General features: G+C 40.1%; 1 protein-coding gene across 3 annotated transcripts in view; it reads right to left on the minus strand.

Annotated features, from left to right (window-relative positions):
• carmil3 (capping protein regulator and myosin 1 linker 3) overlaps positions 1-22,350 on the minus strand; it is a 77,183-nt gene that overhangs the window by 27,289 nt on the left and 27,544 nt on the right. For all 3 annotated transcript variants that reach the window (XM_067605035.1, XM_067605034.1, XM_067605036.1), the window contains exons 11-18: positions 20,901-20,995; positions 19,473-19,559; positions 15,537-15,646; positions 15,371-15,448; positions 9,593-9,669; positions 5,330-5,434; positions 2,127-2,196; positions 1,936-2,017 (exon numbers count right to left, since the gene is read on the minus strand). In XM_067605035.1, the coding sequence (XP_067461136.1) occupies positions 1,936-2,017; positions 2,127-2,196; positions 5,330-5,434; positions 9,593-9,669; positions 15,371-15,448; positions 15,537-15,646; positions 19,473-19,559; positions 20,901-20,995 (704 nt within the window). The remainder of the gene's footprint in view (positions 1-1,935; positions 2,018-2,126; positions 2,197-5,329; positions 5,435-9,592; positions 9,670-15,370; positions 15,449-15,536; positions 15,647-19,472; positions 19,560-20,900; positions 20,996-22,350) is intronic.

Raw genomic sequence — 22,350 nt, forward strand, 5'->3', positions numbered from 1 at the left:
ATTTACAATTTCTGTGCTGTCATGCCAGTGATATCATCATTTCCTTTGCCATGTGCTAACATTTCTGGCTTTCAAAACTTTGTCTCATGGTCTGTTTTGGAGCAAAACCATGCTGCTCACTGAAATTCCAAAATACTCCCAATTAACCCCCACTCCCACCCACTCATGTTTTCAAAAGCTCAAGTATGGAGAATGCTGCTAAGAGGAAATGGTTACCATGGCAAGATATTTTCGGCACAAAAACTAGAATGTCTCATTCAGAGAGCATAACATATCTGCGGTTAGGCTTACATGCCTCTAATATGATATGAGTGTATTTTTGTGTAGGTTACAGCACACTGTGACATGACAGAGCAGGAAAGGTGAGGAGGGGGGGGAGGTGAGCAGGGGCTGCACCAGAGACTTAGGTGGAGGAACCTGTCAATGTTTCTGTCATTACTAATGATCCTATTAAACTAATAGCTGGCCTAATGCCTGTTTAGGCAGTAAGGCTGTGGTAATACCATTTGCTATGCCTTTGTCGTTTTTGATATTTTTGATGTCAGCACACTGGTAGAATAATATTGTATGCCAAAATATATATATTTGGCTTTTTCATTTATAGTATTTGAGAATGAATTTTGACTGATAAAAGGCCCTGTCCACCCACACAGTAGTTTTCAGTCACTCTAACTGATTAGACCTCTGGCCAGGAATACGGGAGGAACTATGCTTGGAATTACATGTCACCGAACTCGATCGATCAATTAGAATGATAACAGGTCCAACAAAACAAACAGGAATGCAAGGAAGATGTCAGTTGTGTCCAGTTCGTACACACCCACAGAGCCTGATTAGAGGTCTAATCAGGCAACTTAAGTGAGAACACCTGTGTGGGGAGTATGGGAGTTTAGGGGCTTAAGTATTGAGTGTCAGCAAGCTACAGTCTGGTTTCCAGTAAGATGGTTTCGTGTGTTGGATGAAAGTCACCCCTGACTTTGAAGGATTTGAAGGAAGAATTTACTGTAAAATTAGGCATTTTTGGCATCATTGGTTTTTGTTGCTGTGTTAGTAAAATTATTTTTAGCCATGCTTGCCATGTGGTCCAAGAAATGGCAATGTCGCTCTGATAAACTAAGTTGGTAAAAATGGTCAACATTATACCTGCTAAACATCTGAAAGTTAGCACTGTAATAGTGCGCTTGTTAGCATGCTGACGTCAGTATTTAGCTCAAAACATGCTGTGTCAATGTACAGTCTCACAGAGCCGCTAGCTGCTAGCGTTAGCGTTGAAATATTTCAAAGACTTAGAGGTTAAAATTTTTAATTATTGGATCAAACAACTACATGCAACGTGAAAGGTGTCACTTATACTGACAACTTACATTGTCACCCAACTCTTCCCTCAGTTCTTCAAAGAATTTAGCCGCTTATAGGTTATTGTTTTGGTTTTTAAGGCCTGAGGAAAGTTAGCAACTAGCTTAGCGTAAGAAAGTAGCTAGCTAAATTCCCAGATATTTTTCACAGCAGTTCAAATGAATGCTCGTGTCCACTGGATGTTTAAATACAGAACTGTTGCTAACAGCTAACACGTTAGCCTTATCATCTTTATAAGGTGATAATATGTCAGACTAGTGTTATTTAGCTTGTTCTAGAGTTCCTCTGCTATACCAAGTGGCTAACAATTGATCCGTTTAAGTTTAAATGTTTTTAAAATACATCTAAATGTCTGAAAAGACTTGCCGATGGCAGCAGCCTTTAGAAAGTTTGGAAGATGCACTTCAACTTAAAGACTGCACATGCTGGTGTCTCGGCCATGATGGATAGCATCAAATGGATTTAAAACATTGTACATGTATGTTAAATGTGAAATCTATCCATATCTACAAAATATATGAGAATCAAAATATCCCTTCTTAGGTCTGTGTGCAGGATGTGTTCAGGTGTGTCTCATACCATTATCAGAGATGTCTAAAGTCCCCACGCATGAGACCCGCGGAAACAGCTCCTGAATCACCCCGGCACCTGCTGACCTCAACTAACGGAGGAAGACAGAGAGAAGTTGAACATGATGGGATAGCCACAAGCATTAATCTATGAAGAGATGAGTGAATATAACCACAGCAGCACAGATTGACAGAGCGTACCTCACAGCTGCTGATGTCCAGATGTAAATCAGTGATATGAGGGTTATTGGACAGACCTAGAAACAGAGCCCTGAAGGAAAACGCAGGCATGGTATGAGAAAAAAGACACAGAACAGGGGGATTCAAAAGCAAGATGAGCAAAAAAGGGGAGAGGAAGAGATTAATGGAAAAGCAGATAAGGCAGGAAAGAAGTGAGCAGAGTGATAGGTAAAGCAGATAAGAAGAAATGTGGGAGAAACAGATGGCAATTAATTGACAAAGGCAAAGCAAAATGAGAGTGAAAAAATAGAGCAAGAAAGATCAGTCCCATATAAATCCAATTGCTGCTTTTTCCTCCCTCTAACAACCTGAACGGATCATCCGACCCCTCCCTGCCGCACCACCCTGCCCCACGTACTCAGTCCTCTGCACCTAAAAGTTTTAGAGCTATCTTATAGGATTTAGACTAAAGTAGCTTAAAAAGAAGATTCATAGCTCAAGCAGAAATCACATAAAGACATTCAATATTTATTCAAGAAAAATGGCCAATTGTTGCTGATGCACACATACACTCCAGCCCAGCTGGATGCAGAAAGAAAACTGCATTTGCACATCAAGGCTCCGCTGGAGGTTGTTCTTGTGCAATGAATACACATTTAAGAGTTATGCACCATGAGGAGGTAATGAGGAGCAGTGCTAAGTAGGGAGTCCGCTCGATCCATTTTGGCTGAGATCCATCATGCAGCACAAAATCATCTCAATTGTTGGCAGTTTGCTTTGTTTACTCCGCTATTGATTATGTGGTGGGTTTTTTTAGCTATGTGACGCTAACAGCAGGCTATACACCTAACAGAGAAGCTGTAATATAGAAATTCTCCATTTGTCCCCATAGGGAGACTCGCTTTTCACTTGGCTGCTCACTGAGCTGATTTAACTACAGATCTCCTGGAGCTGGTAAAGATACAGAGTCCTGCACAAAGACACATCAGCACAGTGGACACTGGCCAATACGTGGGCTTCAATCTGTGTCCTCTGATTGAAGGCCAGTCTGCTAATATAATAGAAAATAGCTGCAGTGTTTGAAACCTAATGAGAGCCTTGATGATAAGATCTCACTGATTGTTTGGATGCAAACTACGCCCCATATGGTATAAGCTATTTTAGTATTCAAGCCTGAGACAATAAAAATAGAAAAAACATCATCGTTGTATGCTGAGTGGTTCTGCTTGTACTGATGATGGATTATACCACTGACCTCTCAGCATCTCAGCACTGGAATAATGCATGTGGGTTTTTACATTAAGAAACTCCTCTAACTGTTTGCCAAATATTAGATAAAAAACCTAAAAAAAAAAGTTTTCTTGTGCACAATTTACCCAGTGCTTTAAGCTAAAGTACCTTACAGCATCATGAGTGAACACATTTTTAGCACAAGTGGCCCTAGTGGGAATTCATCCATCACCACTCTTAAGCCTAAAGTTTGACCAAACACTGGAAGCAGTGCAAACGGTTGTTGACACAGAGAGGCGGTACCATTAAAAACTGGTGGTAACACACTCAAAGAGGTGGGGAATTAAAAATATTGAGCTGCATGGGTTGTCATATAAGCTACTTATATCATGAACCTTTATCAGAGTTTTAGTTCACCATCCTTCTCCACATAAAATGAGTCACATTTATCAGAGCATACAGCTGCTGGACTGTAATCTGAAGAGAAACTAAGGAAAATAAGGAAACATGTCAAATACAGTACACCACCAAACTGGCTCATTTACAGTATTTCCTTTCTTAAGTGGTTTATTTAATGGATTCTATTTACTCCTACCGTGTGTGAAATTCATTATAAAAATGGTTGGGGATGTATTGTAACAATTCAATAAAAGATCTTTGGAGCAGTAAATGCACTCAGTTTATAATTCCAAGGTCTGTGTTATATTCCCTTAATATTCCAATTAGGATTTTGGTTGTTTCTGGAAAGATTTAGTGACTTTATTGAGAGCTTTACATATTTTACATTGATATCTAATGCACTATAAAATTTCTAAATATTCCTGTAGTAACACATGGTATTTGTTTGTCACTCAGTACTGTATATATACATAACATATCATATAGTAACATATTTTCTGTCGTAGCTACTCAACTGTGAGTTTATGGTATCTTTCTCACATAACTTCAGTATAATATTACTGGAACAGTTTTATGTATATTAGTGCATCCTCTTGGTTTTTATTGGAATTTATTTTTGCCAACTCAGTCTGTGCATCATGTCCAGAAACTTTCCAAATGAAGAGTAAGAGATTTTGCTTTCCAGTTGGCTGTCACAAGTGGTGATGCACTAGTCAAGGCTAAACATTGTCAGTGGAACATTCATAGCACAGCCACAAGAGGAACGATGCAAGATTTGGTTACCACATGACTGAAAACAGCACAGAGGGGTTTTCAGTCAATTTTACCAATTTATTGCTGTCAATCTAGAGGTCTCGCTGACAATGAAAGGGGACACATCATGCACATTTCTAGGTCTATATTTATATTCTGTGGGTCTACTAGAATATCTTCACATGGCTCTTTATGCAGTCCCTCAGTTCAGCCTCTGTCTGAAACAGGCCATTTTAGCTCCTCTTTTCTCTTTGAGACAGGATGACCCCACTCTGTTCTGATTGGCCAGTTTCTAGACGCTGTCCCTTGGCAGACTGGTGCTTTGTTAACTTGATTTTATTGCACCGTGTACTGAATTTTATCATTTATTTCACCCGTAAAAAAAACATACCTTTTCTTTTCACGGGTCACTTCCTCTGTTAAAATTGGCCAACTGTATAGAAGGACATCTCTGTATATCTTAACAATGCATTGTTGAAAAGTGTTTATACTGTAGCTGGATTAAAGATATGCACTTTGTGAGTAGTGCAGCCATATGCATCTTTTATCACCTCCGAAGGTGATAACATAGGGTTTTAATACAGCTTAGGAGCATTTACATACGATTTTTATTCTTTTCTGTTGTATAAAATTACAAGTGGATCACCCTGGATACATATTCATGACAAACGCAAAAAGGGACCAAAGTAAATGAGGTTAAGATGTAGAGCCAAGATGTACAGCTACTCCCCTTTCAGCCCTTCGTGGTTCAGACTTTACAAGTGATTTGCACCTCAGACATGCTCGAAAATCTTCAGGATTTCAAAGGTATCTATAAATCCTTGCCTGTGACAGTGACTCACCTCAGGGAATCAGGAGGGACCTTCATAGAGGCCAGGCTGACATGGGTCAGGCTGAACGCTGAGCTGAAGAACTGGCGGAAAGTTGGCAGAGAATCTCTCGCTTTCCTGAAGAAGGACAAGAACAGAAAGTTTTAGAAATGTGCGAGAACGGGAGGGAAGAGCAGGGCAGTGAGCAATCACGCAGTTAGACGGAAAATGAAAGGAGGCGCAAAAACGACAAGAACAGATAAGAGACTGATTGAGACAAGTGAGGGGATGACAGAGGGACGTGATGCTGATAGAGTGTGACAGAAAGTTTGCAGCAGACAAGCGGAGAACTGACAGAGAGGGAACGAAACAATGGGAGAGCGGAGAGAGAAAGAATAAGAAGGCCGAAGCAGACAGATGCTGGCTGTGACATTTAGGTCAGTATTACATCAACCAGACATTGTGAAAAGGTGAAGTTGGCATTAATTACTGCCACCGAGTTAAAGGTATCACTGACCAATTATCCAGCCATCTGCTTGGTATATACAATACATTAGCCTGTCATCAGAGGAAGGACAGATAGCAGAGAGAGAGTATGTTGGTGTGTATGTTCAACATCCCGCTGAGTCATAACACATAAGGGAACTATTCTCAGCGTTCACAGGATTGATGTAGTGCACTGGTTCAGATCTGTGTTTAGAGCTTGTCAAAGCAGCCAATCTGCCATTTTAGCCTCCAGTGCACAAATAATTCACCACAGGGGAGGATGAGGAGGGGGTCTGGAGACAGCAGGAGAAAGTGATGAGAGGCAGGGAGAGAGAGAGAGAAGAGAGAAGAAGGGGTAGAGAGAGAGGGAGGATGAATTCATCTTCCAGAAAGATGAGGTCTGTTTTTTTCGGGAAAAGACTACTTCCTACCTCTCTTTAGGCAGCTAATATGTTGTTTACTTGTGCAGCGAATGAGCCTTTTTTTTATTGCTCTATTTTTTCACCCTTATCCCAAGTGTTGTTTTCAATAATGAGGCACTTTATACACACACACACACACACACAGGGCTTGAAACTACTTTATAGATCACCAACCACATTAGTCAGCAGATTTCCCACTGAGTTTCTTTAAAGTAAACCATTAAAGGAACAGTTTGATGTTTTTTCTTTCTCACTGGGAGTTAGATGAGAAGATTGATACCACTCTTTCATATCTCTATGATGAATATGAAGCTGCAGCCAGAGACAGCTAGCCTGGCTCCGTTTGAAATTAACAAAATATTGTTTGGACGGTTGGACGGTTGCAGTGACCGACCTAGGCTAGCTGCTTTCCCTCGCTTCCAGTGTTTGAACTAAGCTAAACTAACCCGCTGTCCCCCCTGTTTTTTTTGTTTGTTTGTTTGTTTTTTTCATTTTTTTTAGCAAAGTTTTTAAGAAATTGTTTGTGTAGTCAATTTCTGTACACCAGGATGATGTGTTTGTTATATCACTGATATTGTGACCTTTACTACTTTAAATCCTGTTATTTTGACTCCTCATCTGCTTTTAGCACTTCCACTTCAGCTGACTTCAGTAGTTTCAAAGACACCTCAAATTCCACTGAAACCTGAACCCCTTTCAACACTTAACTCACATTTAAACTTTTCCTGACATTTGAAATAAGCTCAGTGTTTCAGCTTGAGATGACACGTCAACTTCATTGCCTGCTTCATCTTCAGCACTAACTACCATACAATGACATTTCAAATGTTCCAAAGACTCAACATGACACTGTTTCAATTGCTTCATTATTTTCTGGTTTTACCTTTTTCCTTCTTTTGCTGTAGTATCTTTTAACTGCAGATACGGTTGCATGAAGCAGTGTCTTTCAAAATTAGAGGACACATCATTACACATTAGAGGAAAAAACCTGACCTGACTTGAAGTATCCTCATTACTGCAAATTCATCCTAAAAAGACACATTACCAGCCTGTGTTACTGTCTGAACCTCCAGGACATCATAACTGAAAAGCTGCTCTGCACTCTCTTCACCAGTTGCTAAGCCAATTTTGTCATGTGCCCATGTGTTTGGCACAGCTGTTGAATAGGTATGAGAGCAGTAATGTGACTGGCCGGGAACATAATGACTGATCACTTCACCTCTCCAATTTCTGTTCCACCTCACTGAATTCTTTTGCGCATATCATACTGCAAGTACAATCCTTGTGCACATGACCCAGCGCTTTCTACTGATTGTTGTGATTGCACTGTTAAAGTAGGGCCAATTTGATTTAGCATTTCCCAAGATGGGTTTTATCTTTATCTTTGAAACTTTAACAAAATTATCTGTCACAAATTCATTTCAAGCCCTGCATGCACACACACACAAATCTCTCACACTCATTCTATTCCTTGAACAATATTAATTTTTCCCAGTAATTAGGAAAACATGTGGCTGACTGAGTCACATGTCTTTCAGACTGTTGTGACATTCACCCTACATACATAAAATCACATTAGCTTGGTCAGAAGGGGAAAGGAATGAAAGAAAACGTGAGATAAGAGGTGAGAAAAAGTGGCATGAAATCAAGTTAGGAGGGGTAAACAATGGAAAAGGTCATAAGGAAGAAAGCGACGGTGGGAGGAAAAACAAAAAAAAAAGAATTACCAAGATGCAGACATTAAGATAGTAGTGAAGGAAAGCTAGGCAGCTGAATTACAAGCCCCTGTCATTGCTATTGTGATAACCTCACAGTGTGTGGAACACCAGCTCTTCTTTGACCCATTTGTAATGATTAGCATACAGCCTGTCAAGACTCTGCGGATACAGAATGGCTTCTGTCGCATAAGCAGATACAGTGTCACTGTCTCTCTCACAAAGTACTCTCCAGAGAGCTGTGTCAGCAACTTGTTACCACATGTGCGTGTGTGTGTATCAGTATCTTCATGCACTGTTCATTGTTTTTCCAAAAGTGTCACATCTGGGCGCGCGTGTGTGTGTGTGTCAGTTCCTGTGCGTGAAGGGTAAAGAAGGGGTCTGAGGCGGTTTGTTCCATATTCATGAGTGGCAGCCGGGTGGTTCTTATCAGCTCGGTTCAGCTTTGTGGCTCCGTGTTGTCACCAAAACACCACAGCAGTCTGACCAGCAGCACTGAGCCAGCGTGTATTTAATACCAGCGGACCCACGACCGGCAGGAGGTGGGATGAACTGTGAACAGCGGGGAAGAGGGGTGGTGAGGAAAAAGTGGTGGGGAAGGGGATGAAGAGTGACGGATGTGGAGAGGGAGAGGAAGAGTGGAGAGGAGCAGAGTGTATAAGCAGAGAATGAAGGAGGAAGGAAAGGAGGTAAAGAGGATGAAAGAGTGAAGAAGCAAGAAAGGGAGGCATTAAGTGAGGGATAAGAGAGGAGTAAACAGCCACGGGAAGGAAAAGATAAAAACCAGACAGGGGAGATGGATGGAGCTTGGATGTCACCAGTAAAAGGAGGTGGGGAGGGGGCTGCCGGGAATTTCAATCTTCCCATTAGAAATCAGGGAGAGTTATGGGTCCAAGAGCTTCAAAAAGAGTGAGAATTCACATCATAAAAAAGAGAGTGCAAGGAAGAAAAGTGAAAAACATAGCAAGAGGTGAAGCCAGACAGATACAAAAAAGTAATAGATGGATTGAGAGATACAGTAGATACAAAGAAACAGATGGGGAGAGAGAAAAAATGCTGGCATGGGAGCCTGGGGGATTTGGAACAATAATTCCCGTCTAAAATTAGTCTCATTTTTCACCAACTTCTTTCTCTGTAATTCTGTAATGTAATATGCTGAGCAGGGAAGCTCCCGGGCTCCTGGGGGACACGAAATGATGAGAGCCGGAGCTGCTTGTGCCTGCTAGCTAGGTAAACACAGACAAGCACGCACACACACCCAAACACGCACGAATATATTGTAACACGCAAAAAAAAAAGACTTACGGGCATGCATACAAGTGCTTGACAGACAGAAAACTTGTAAGCAAACTGAGACATGTGTACATTAAAGAAAGATGGAAATACATTCCGTATACTGACATACACACGCACACACACACAGTGAGCCAGAACAAATGAGGCAGGGGGGAGCAAGTCAAGCATACACGCTAATTCCGTCAGTGAGGTCCGGGGCTAAACACAAATCCATGGCAGAAAATAAATGATGATGCTCGCTCTGCTCCATTCCTCCTGACTGGAATTCCTCCAGAGCTGTTTGGCTGAGTCAGAAGAAAACAAATGTGTTTGTGTGGTTTGGAGAAAAAGAAGCCAGGGATTTATACTCAACCGTCGCAGCAGAGGTGACCACCCACCTGTGAGAGAAAGAGTTCTTGGACAGGTTCAGGTAGGAGAGGTCAGCGCAGCAGCCCCGCAGCAAGGCCCCAAACAACTGAAAGAGAGACAGAGAGACAAATGAGTTGTATTATATTCACTATGGCGAATGTGATTGAGTTGTATAACAGTTATTTTGGCTCTTGAACGCTGCACAAATGGTTAGAGCATACAGCTGACACAAAAGGCAATCTGAAATAACTAAAAAAAAATCATGCTACTTTATTTTTTTCTTAGCCAAAGCCTCTAAAATAAAAACGTCTGTCAATGTATCATGCTAGCATTATGGCATTAAAGAACACAATTTCATAGACGCCTGACTCTGCAGATTGGTGTGTGAAAAAATGAACCAGGACATAATGAGATGAGATGTTACTGCTGGTGAAATGAGGACAAAGCTGTCTTCTCAATTTGTTTTAATTATATCCCTTTTTTTTTTTTGGGCACATGGTTGGGGTCTGTGCATGATAATACGTCTGTCATTACGTTTACACAACCACAACCAAGTGTTTTCACCATCTACTGTACAGTATGTGACTGCCAAGGAAAATCGAATCATCCGAAGTGAATGTCATACATTCTCTGCAGGTGAAAACAAATATAGACACTATCTGTAATCATTACTCACTCAGGTTTTCTGTGAGTCCTGAGGAAGATGCGACATTATTGCTTGTCCCTGAGCAAGGCACTTATCCCTAATATGTTTTGTGTATCCTGGGAGATACAGACACTTGGAAAGGCTGTAGGTGAGACTCTTCATTGACATTGGTAGATTTGTCTTAAGTACTATAGTCATGTGCCCACACTCTGGTGTCAGCGGTCTAAATAGTCTCTGAATTCAACATGTCTGCTTGCAGAGAATATGTCACATATCCTGAAGTAAGCGTTGATATTCTTGCAGGTTTTATTAGAAAAATATTGCTTTGTAAGACTAATAGTTCATGTCAATGTAAAAAAAATGGTATTACATTTACATAGTTATGGCAATTTGAATTGAAATGTCTGTATCCCTTAGGAACCACAGTAAGTTTCACTTTCTTAAGAAATATGGTTGCAGACTTCCCAGCATGTAGTGACTGAGAGTTAAATCTCTGCAGAGAGCCCTCTACACTGTAGCTAGAAAAAAATATGATGGAAACTTGCTGTGTGACTTTTAATACATGCCATGTTAAGTGATTGTTTCTTCTCTGGTTATGATGAAAACAATGCAAACCACAATGAATTGATGTTTCATCCCCACCCCTGTACACAAATATAGAAAGTAACTGGGAGCAGGCTCTCATGTTGCCACTGTACAAGCTCTGGTATGAAGCAGCCAAAGACCAGTGTCACCAGAAGAGATTACAGTAACACTTTCTATGACGCTATATGTCTATGTCTATATAATCATAGTTCTAAGCATTCATAAATATTCATAATGCTTTATAACAATAATCACAATACACTATAAAGCATTTTATAATTACTTATAAGGTTAAGTATCATAATACTTCATAATTGCTGGTCAATTGCTGATTTTTCTTTTGTTGCAAGGATCATAGTGTATTATAATTCTCATAGTTACATACATTTTTAACAAATGTTTAATTGAAGGTTTGAGATCAGTCTTATATTTGAAAAATAGTTTTAATATTTTTAAAAGTTGGAGCAAAGATCCAAATCTATACCCTGAATGGCCAACGTATCCAGTAGATAGAGGTGTAATTGTCATACTTGGAGGAAAATCATGATCTTGGGTTATCTAGACCCTAATAGTTGGGAAAGAACAGTAACCTATTTTTTAAAAATTATTCATTAGCATAAATATATGTTCTTGCCCATTTAGGGGTTAATGTCCCCTTGCTCAAGCAGCTCAATAATATATAGCAGAAATTGTGTTTCAACCAATCTTTATGTGTTTACTGAAAGTACTCATCTGCCAGAGAAGTCCATTTCCCGATAGCAGGACCAAATGGGCAATAAGGAGCATAATTGTATTACACTGAATCAAAGTCAAGCTGAACCCATACCAGGAAAAAAATGAATTACTTACTGTTCTTCAATTTGCTCTATTGAATATTCATCAAATGTCAAGTTTTGCATTCAAAATGGGAAAGAGACACTAAAAACTTATGTAGAAAATAAAGTACGCTGTGTCACCCACAGCCTCCCTGCCTGGATCACCAATGTAAAATCATACAGAAATAATTTATCTACCATCCATCAAAGTGCATATCAAAATCAGCCTCTCATCTTGAGAAGATATTGCTCACTTTCAAACTGCAGGGCTCAGAAAAGAACAAAAAATGAATGCACAGTAACTCGTGACCCACTTAATGTTGAAATAAAGATGATATATGTGTGTTTGTTAGACAGGAGGGAGCTCCAGGCAAATATGATTGGCATCAAAACCCAATTTCTTGTAAGACTTTAAGTGGCATCTCATCACTTGCAAGAGCTTAAACTATTGCACAAATCCATTTTTTCCCTGACAGTGCAATCCATCATGTAAATTGACTAATCGACCGTCATCAGTACGTAAGCTCAGATTAAAACAGGAACTTATTAATATTTCAATCCAACAGGCCAACACTAAAAAAGACAAATTCTTCCTCAGACAATTCCCCTTTCAAAAAGATAAATGACAATTAGCAAAACAGGACATGAAGCAGCTATGACACTCATTTAGTCTTAAGGATGGATTTAAAAGGAAATAAGGGAAGACAAAGTTTGACAACTTGCAACTAAAGCAGAATAGATGCAATGACTTCCATTGAAGCACATAATTCAATACAAAATTCATGGTCCACATCAACAGGGAGGGAGGAGGATTTGTTTCAAAGGGTGGACTTTTCCTCCTTCAAACAGATACCTGCTAGACAAGCTCTCTGTTCATAGTGTTTAAAACATTTTGAGTAAAGTGAGGTGCAGCAAGGACAAAAAGCAAACACATTACAGCGAAGTGCAAGGCATTGTGATATGGAGGAACCAGGATGGGAACAAGTATTCATATCCTTTACTCAAGTAAAACCATACAGAAAAGATATTCCCTCATTTGGTGTCTATCACGGCGGTCCAAAATCTCCCACAGATGTTCAAATGGGTTGAGATCTGGTGACTGTGAAGGCCATAGCATATGATTCACATCATTTTCATACTCATCAAATCATTCGGTGACCCCTTGTGCCCTGTGAATTGGGGCATTGTCATCCTGGAGGAGACCACTTCCATCAGGATAGAAATGTTTCATCATAGGACAAAGGTGATCACTCAGAACAACTTTGTATTGATTTGCAGTGACTTTTCCCTCTAAGGGGACAAGTGGATCCAAACCATACCTGAAAAATGCCTCCCACAGCATAACAGAACCATCAGATCCCCTCACTGTGGGGGTCAAGCATTCAGACCTGTACCGGTTTTTCCTTTAATTTGTCACCCGTCTGTATGTTTTTTTCTATGAAAAATAAAGCAGCAAAATATGGAATGCAAGTAGTCACTGTAGCTGTAAGATTAATGCAGTGGAGTAAAAAGCAACAGTGTAGTGGAATACAAGTGTAAAGTAGCATAAAATGGACATACTTAATTACAAGAACCTCATGACTTAGTACTTGAGTGAATGTACTCAGTTACCGTATATTCCACCACTGAGAGGAACACAATATTAGATCAGTAATGGAATTCAAACAAGTAATTTAAAGTTTTTGGTCTAAGACATGCAGATCAGCAAAGATGTTTGATTTCTAAAATGATGATGCATGATGGTAGCATAGAGTGTGGAGAGTTCAGACACCACCCTAATGTCGGCCCCGCTGAGGTGTCACAGCGGAGCAGAACTATGTAGATCTGTAGCTGACACTGACCTCTGACCTCCCAGTGGTGGAGGGAAACAATGAAAAAAAGTATATCTATATCTGTTCTAACCTAACATGTCCCTACTGTGCGCTTTCCTGTCAAAAGCAGTACAGCACTGACAAAGCAGTGAAGACTGGGCATAAACAATAAATGTGGCCTCCTGTTGAGCCAGCACTTTTTACAAACTTCTACATCTACTGCAGGATGTCAGACACTAAAAACATAACGTAACTGCAGTTGTAACTTTCAGCATTTTCCCACTGAGTCTTGTGGAAAAATATAGAGCTGCTATCCATAGGTGCCTGAGCAATGGAGAAAGTGGGGCAAATGCATCCCCATTATTCAATTAGGGGAAGCAAAGTTATGGTTTTGCTACTCCACTTTTTGTGTTTTTAAAAATAAACTTATCATCATACAGTATGATATGAGCAGATTATATTTAAGCAACCTACATCGATGATAATTTTACTATTTTCAGCAACAGACAAAAACAAGTAATAAAAAAAATATATAAAAAAATAAATCACACGTTTTGGTGCACCCTTTGAGCTAGTTGCCATCATTTCAATCATTGACTGAAAACAGAACATAGGAAAAGATAGGCTAGTGTATGTTGAATAAACCTGCTTGGCCCACTAACTCCAGCCAAAATGTTGCCTCGATGATTGGACAGGATTTGGTTGTGGAGATGGGATATTTGCAAAGGAGCCGAATCAGAGTCGGCTCTTTTAAGTGTCACGTGGCTATTGGGCTGCCACCTCTCACACATTGACCGTGAGACTCACGCAATTGACACTTTTCACAGGCTCTCATGCTACAACGTCCATTTTCAATGAAAAACAAATTCATAACTGATAGATTGCGGCATATAAAGAGAACACAGACAGACAAGACAGAGCAGCACAGCGCGACAGCAAGCAGACTTTGAAGATGGCCTTATGAGTAATGCGAATAGTAACCCTCAGGTTTAACATTGTTTAACCAGGTTTAATTATCCAAATCATATGTTGTCTGTGTAAGGCAATATGATGGGCTGTAATGCTATTTTATTTATATACATTGTTTGTCATTGTTTGACCTTGAAGATGGCCTAGGAGCCTGCAACCTACTAACCATTTTAGGCCACATAATGTTTTTATAAATATAATTTCAAATATGTAATAGCCATTTTTCTAATAATAGTTTCCTATCTTGATCCACCCAATTATATACTGTTCTTGATGCATTCTTGGTTGTTATAGCACCCTCCATCTAACTAATCTTCACTAGTGCAGGTGGCTGTTTCTTGACTTAATCCAAGAGGTTAGGTGGTGTAGAAATGGAGGAAATTAGTTTTAAATTACATTTTACCCCCAGACTACGCCACAAATTATGAATCTCTCTAAGTTTGCTCCCCCATTTTAAAACATAACCAGGTGCCCATGCTGCTATCTCAGCAGTCACCAGCAGGGGCAGACACATTCAAGCGTGGCCACTGAACTCTATCAACTCTGTCATCCTTTTAGTTGTTAGTGTATCTGCTAATGTGGCAAGACACCGTTTTGTCACACTGGCAGACATGCTAAATTTAGACGCAGCAACAACATAAAGTCATCCCCCTGAAGAGACAACAATGTGAACAAAAGCTTGCAACAAAGGCTCCTGTATGCTTTTCATACAATACTATATCATTTGTATAATTCATAAGAGGGTATGTATTTCTATTGTAGTGCCTTCTACCATTAGAGCTTTTACCATCACTCAAGGCATTATGCACAGATGAGCTCTAAGGAAGACTGAGTCAACTGAGGTAACATTGTTTTTGTGTGGCAGGTGATTCGTATTCAGGACGCTATCCCTTTCTGTTTCTTGGCCTGAGTCCCATTCTAGAGATGAGATCAGATAGCGATGGCTGGATAGTGACTGTAACAGAGATAGTGAGTACAAACCGAGTCCACGGTGCAGTCCGTCCCAGACAGGTCCAAATGGACCAGGCAGTTGGGCTGGGCGAGGAACAGGTACAGGTTCTGCACAGGAGGAAGAAAAGTGTCTGTTTATGTGGCAATATACAAATTCCAAAATACATCTGTGTGTGTGTGTGTGTGTGTGTCTCACTGTGGCGTCCTCTCCAGACAGAACCCCAGGGTTTTTGCTGAGGTCCAGATGCAGCAGAGAGTTGGAATAATCGTCACTTGAACACAACGCCTGGGATAGAGAAACCACACCTAGAGGGGGAAGAGGAGGGAGAGGAGGGCTTGGATAAACAAGTTATATGCATCCTTGAGTGTTTAATCATCTTATAATCATCCTATTTTTCTCCAATAGGCCAATTTCATGCTTTAGACGTGACTTATTTGCAACTAATGAATACAAAACTACATAATGGAAGAGGGTAAGACAGCTCTGTGGCAAAAAATAATTGACCAGAGACCAGTGAGCTCTTATGGCAGGCTAGTAGCAAAAGAGTTTTTGGATAAAGCCAACCACCATTTTCACTATCCAAGTACCGCTCTGAAAGCCAAAACAAAAGGAAATCATTCTTTTAAATCAGATCACTACACAATTACACCTATTGGCCTGATGGAACCCCTTATTAAAGTCCTCTCCCCGCCACGCTGACGAAAAGCACAGCACAGCACACTATGGCAAGTTGAGGATTAAATATAGAGACAATAACCCAGCAGAAATATCTAGAAGCAGCAACAAATAAAAAAGTCTGCAACCATCGTTACTCTGTGTGCTGTTCACTATATGATATATCACCGATTATAGCCAGCTGCAGAAAGAGTATTTCTTCTGTTCTCTAGCATTGGGAAGAAGCCAGCTACTGCATGTGCTGCTCTGAAGCTGGCAAGGCGCTAAGCTCTTCATCCCTAATTTGTAGCGATTAGGAGGGAAATGAGGGGAAGAGGGGACAGGGCGTCTAATCCCCCCCTCCATCTATCTATCAGCTGCTTAATTCTGCTGGAAGTGGAAACTTTTGGAAGCCATCCGGTTGGTGTGACATTGTCAAGTGTGCATGGGAGCAAAGGTGTCTGAGCATGTGTGACATATCTGTCTATTTGCATGTCTGATCACATCAACAAGACAACGTATAGATGTGTGCGTCTGTGTGTCTACTGTGTGTGTGCGCGCTTGTGTGAGCATGTGTGTAGGTGTTTCAGAGACAGCGAGGAGGGGGGAGAGGGAGAAAGATCTATAAATATTCAACAAAAAGTGCTCAGCCCCTGCAAAGTCATACCAGCACCCACCATTCAAGGTCAGCACCATCACTGCATTCCCCCTGAATCACTGTGTTAACCCACTGCCTTTTAAAATTGGACCTACAGTAGTGTGGTTTTCCCATTTATTACGTACACTAACAGGGTAAGGAGGTTGTTGTCTATGCATGTTACTCTCAGCTCCCAGCCTTATAATTACATCAAACACCCCTTCATCCATACTGTCCTGCAAAGACAGAGAGCAGTGACTGCAGAAGATGAGAAGCTGAGACAGTTTAAAAACTGTTTAATACCTCCACACAGGTATTACGGTATATAAAAATACTCTGCATGGAACAATAATGTGTGTCTGATGTGTTTTTTTTTCCAGAAAAAAACCCATAATACCATAATAATTACCATATAAAAATTCTTCCTTAAAAATGCCAGAATCTATGAATATGTAAATATATTTCATTTCAAAATGTTTTCTGCTGGACACAAGATGTCTCCTTGTTCGCTGTAAAGTCCATTCTCAGTGTTTGTTCACTGGAGGCTTCAAGTTTCCACATCACACTTGTGTAAGTTGAATATTGGACCAGGATTGGCTTCAAATCTCGTTATGATGTCACAAATCATGCTCGTAGGTCCACCGCTTAAAATCGGATTTTCAATGAGCACAGAGAGGCTTTCCTTGCCTGATATCAGACAGAATTGTCAACTCGTTACAGTCCATTTCCATCTTCAGTCTGACATTGCCTCCACTCTAATGGATTTCCATGGGGGCGGGGGATTTGATTCAATCACCACTAAAGGCTGCTGGTGTTGATGTGGTGGGTGACGTAGTGCGAGTTGGGCGCTGCTTGGCTTTGGCTCAACTGTTTTCAACATGGCGGCCGGGACACAAACTTTCTCTTATTACAGCTAAACAATACACTAAAATATGTTTCTGAAAACATTTGAGGCGAGAAATACGCAATGCAGTATCAGAATTTTGATTCATATTTGATCAGCACTACCTAGTTTTACTCCTCCGGTTCCGGTGCACAGCTTGACAATGTTTGACAACGGCATTAGGCCCGCCTGTGGCACTGATTGGCTAATCTTTAGTCCCTCCGCGGTGTTCATTGGATCAATCACTTTTTCAACCAAGAAACTGCTGTTTCATGTCAAGATACCAGACCAACAGAATCAGTCAACTCGACTTGGCGGAGTGGCTAGATTCAAAGGTCTGGACTCAGGCAAAAAACTTTCACCCTTCAGCAGATGAATATAAAAACAGCCTTCTAGTGTCAAACTCTGCACATAAATCACTCTGCACAGTGAAGCTCAAACATCCAACTATAAGAACTAGAAGAAAAGCACAATTCTGAGTAGAGGGGGACTTAAAGGTGTTCAAGCTGGGCAGCAAAAAGTAATAGAATGGGTGTATAATAATTTCATTTTATGCTGTTTTAGCCTGGTTATATTTTACAAACAAAAGTATAAAAGAACCAACATGAGAGCTAAAAAGAATGAATATTGCACTCTGACTTAGGAAAAATGGCAGGTCTCTTAGCTTTTTGTTTATTTTAACTAAAGTTTAAGACAAACTCTATTTTGATTATTAATAGAAAAATCCATAGGACTTAAATAAATCTCTGTTTTGCTATTTGTCTGTCTGCCTGTCCACTATCAGTATTTTTATTGAAATTTTACAGTTTAATACAATTTAAAAAGGAAGGGTGGCTTAACCTCACGTGCAAATCACATGATTTCCACTAGAGTCGAATGGCAGTTACTGCTACTCTGTTGTGCTAGTTAGCTTAGCAGGAGCTATATTGCTTTTCTATCATTGGATTTATACACCCCCATTTAGATGTGGGGAAATTAAATGACCATGTCAGTTCATTGAAAAGGATATTTTTCTGGGGCTGAAGTCGTAGTTTTAGGTTTAGCTGGGGCTAGCCGAGGCTATCTCACCAGCAAGCTTTCACTTGACAGAACTCTCTTGCTTTAGCTTCTGCAATAAGTGTGACAGTGGCTTAATGAGCCCAGAGTGATAAACTGCAATTTGGCTTGGTTTTTAGTTACTTAGGAACATTATTGTCTACATTGTGGAAAATGATCTTTAGCTTTACCACATTGATAGTACAAGTGAAACACTTAGCTTTTAGCTTTGTTTTGTAGTTACCGCTAAAATGTTTTCACAAAAATCTAAATTTCAATGACATTAAAATCTTTATATGGTTTTATGCACTTACAATATGTAGTTACAGTGTTTTGCCTTTGTCAGGCAGCACACTTCTCTTGCAACTCAGTAAAAAATAAAATCATGATATCAGCTAAAACAGATACAAACCTACCATAAATGCTATGAAAGATCAAAAATCCTATGAAATAAGCTATAATGACCAAATATTAAGCTATAAATGTATGGATTTATGTCTGTATCAATATTATCCTTTTGAGTCTGCTGTAATACTAGCGGATAGTTGTATTGTCTGGGATAAAAGCAATAGAACTGAAACTAGGACACTACACTAATGCCTACATAGGATTTTAGGGTAAAACAGATCAACTGCTTATGATTCTGACCTGATTATCATTTGGTAGATGGATCATAAAGTACGAGCATGGGTCTGTTTATCTGTGTGAGTAAGTGCCAGCACCAATACATTTTCAGTTCAGGCAGCAGGGCAGCCTTATGGTTAAAAAGACTGCTCTTTGAGCAGAGGAACTGGGATTCAAAACAACCACTCTGCTGAAATGTCCAATCCAAAACTTAACTGGACATTCACTTACGTTTAATGTGTGTTTGTGTGCAGTGACAGCCACTAGGGGCTGCTGTGTGTCAGAGGAGCACTCCTACCCTTAGAGGACAGGGAGGTCTTGGAGAGATTGAGGAGGCGCAGGCCCTTGTTGAGGCGACACACTTGTTGAATCAGGTTGGACACTCCTGGTGTGAGGATAGGAGGACGAGGAGGAGGAGGAGGACAAAGAGAGAGGAAAGATAATAACAGGAAGAGATTAAACAAAGAGAGGAGTAAGGAGAAACAAGGAGGGGAAGACAAAAATAGCTTCATTTAATTAAAAACACACACACACACACACACACACACGCACACACACACACAGGCCTACATCCATCCACTATTGAAGAGTTATGAGTAGGACAATCAAGTCAGCCCACACACAGCTTTGCCACTGGATATCAAAGCTAAAATGCAACCTCTCTCCATACATCCCCTCCAAAACATACACATACAATATAATCATACCCACAAAAAAATACACAAGACATACTGTACTTTACAAACACAGTTTCTCCCACATGCCCAGTGCAGACACAAACCTATATGAATACCATATGCCAAGCCAGATTACATAACACACAGCTTCAGCTCAGCAATTTTATTAAACACATTGCGGCAGTGCTAATATTAAAAAAGGCTGTGCTTTATTAAAAATCTGTTTCATTGTAATTTTAAAACCTTTTTTCATGGTTACTGCATCTTCTTGGCTTCCTCACTTTTATTAATGTGCATGTACACACCTCTCATTTTGAAAGACAAAAAAAACAATAGGCACAACACTGATTGAAGGTCATTCTTAACTGTGATTATGGGTATTATTGGGATGGTAGTTAAAGGCTGCATCACTTTTGTGGTTGTAATCACAATGAAGTAAGTCCACGCACTGTTTATACACACATAAAACACACACAAACAAATGAAGCATTGTTAGTGTGAGTACAAAGAATTTATTAGGGCGACGTGTCAAATGGAAGGACAGAATTAACTGAGTCATACTGACATGCATGCAAAGGCTGACCCTGGCAAACACACACATGCATACACACACACACACACACACACACACACAGAAACTCACATTCTCCTCTCCTGTTATGACTGTATCAGTCACTGTTGTTATGTCAACCTCTATATACTTTTCTGCTGTGTGAAACGTGTGTGTTTGTGTGTGTGTGTGTGTGTGTGTGTGTGTTTGTATGCAGGGAGACAAAAGACATTCGCTTTGTGTGGCACGTTGTGGGCGAGACAAAAACAAAAAAAAAGCATTTCTCTTCCTCATAGATATAGCATGAAAGATAGATGACGAAAAAATAGAAAAACAAAGAGAAACCGAAAATAAGGGTTCTGAGAGGACAGAGATTGATTTTGAATTCTTTGAGAGCAAACAAAAGCCGCAGTGAAGTAAAAGCAAAAGAACAATCAGACGTGCCCTGAGAGAGAGAGCAGTAGGAGGGAGAGACAGTTCACCGAGTACAGGCTGGTACCTTGGTTGTCTAGTGTGTTGTGAGCCAGGTTGAGAGAGTGAATCACCGAGGCTGGGTTCTCCGACAGTGCCGACGCCATCTTCTGTGGAAAGTCCCTGGAGAGAAAAAAGGCACAAAAGGCACAATGAATATTTGTGTTTTTGGAGTAAGATTGAATTAGCAACTTTAAAGAAAACCTGAGTAAATCTGTTGGAGAGATTTCCCTAATTTACCTGAATGCACCAAGTTCCACATTTACACATCTTTGTGATAAGTATCAAATATCCTACTAAAGTGGCAGTATTGTCCCTTCACAGAAATTCTAATTGATTTGTATTTTTTAGATGTTTGGGCTGTAAAAGGTAACATGTAAAGGAGTTGAGTTACTTTTTAACAGTGGACAATAAAAAGTTCTCCTGTATTATCAGGGGTAAAAAAGACAGAGTGGGGTTTCCAAATTAAACTTATAGGCTATACTGGGTATAGCCACAGATATGTAACTGTAGCACAGCATCACAACTGTCAGGTAGTGAAAGTTGTCATCGAATGCTCGGTCAGATTCTTTGGCTGAGTCCAGAATCACTCCTTATTTAATATAGTGTACTATATTTACCCTCTGGCACTGTATTTGAGAGTCTGAATTTGGAGTGCGTCAATGTATGTATATGTAAAGTATATATAATGACTTCAAAAATTTCACAGTGGAGCAAGAAAAGTAGTGTCCATGGCATGTACACTACTCTCTGCTAACAACCCCTCAGTGCAATGTGCTGCATTATATAGCTTCAAAAATGACCTTCTTCAACTCTACAGCTGACAGTTATGATGCAAAATGATGAAATGTTGGAAATCTCAACCTGCTGCTCACTACTGAGTGAACTATTGAGTATCTATTATATGGAGAGTCATGAAAGGGAGTGATTTGTGATGGGGCGTTAGTCTTGTTTACATGGACTTATCATGTGATAAGATATTTCTTGCAAATTGTGCTAGACGCTAATTAGCTCACTGATTTAGGCAAAGTTCTTGTACACCAATAGCTTTTAGACACTCAAATCAAATAAAGTATTGCTTTGATATTAGTACATAAACTCAGACATCCTAGTCTGATCCTAAGACATCAACAGATACTCAGCTAAAAGATGCTTACAGTACACACTCGATAGAAATGAGGGGAAATGCAAAATTTAATATGACCTTCATCTTAAGGCTGTCTGTTTTGGTTTTACAGCCCTCAGCTTTACTGTTTTGGTTCACTCTCACCGTTCTGCACCAAAATGGCGGACATAAAAAGACAGTGGCAAGCTGGTGAACACAGTGGAGCATAAAGCAGCTAAAGAGCCAGATATTTTAGTCAGGAGTTCTTAGAGACCAAAAACAGAGTTAAAAGTAGTTTCAGTATCAGACCTACATTTGTCTGGTGGTAAGCAATAACACGGCTCCAAATTAATGCTGTTCAGTGTCTGTTAGA

The sequence above is a fragment of the Thunnus thynnus genome, chromosome 12 (assembly GCF_963924715.1).
Source record: "Thunnus thynnus chromosome 12, fThuThy2.1, whole genome shotgun sequence".
NCBI lineage: Eukaryota > Metazoa > Chordata > Actinopteri > Scombriformes > Scombridae > Thunnus > Thunnus thynnus.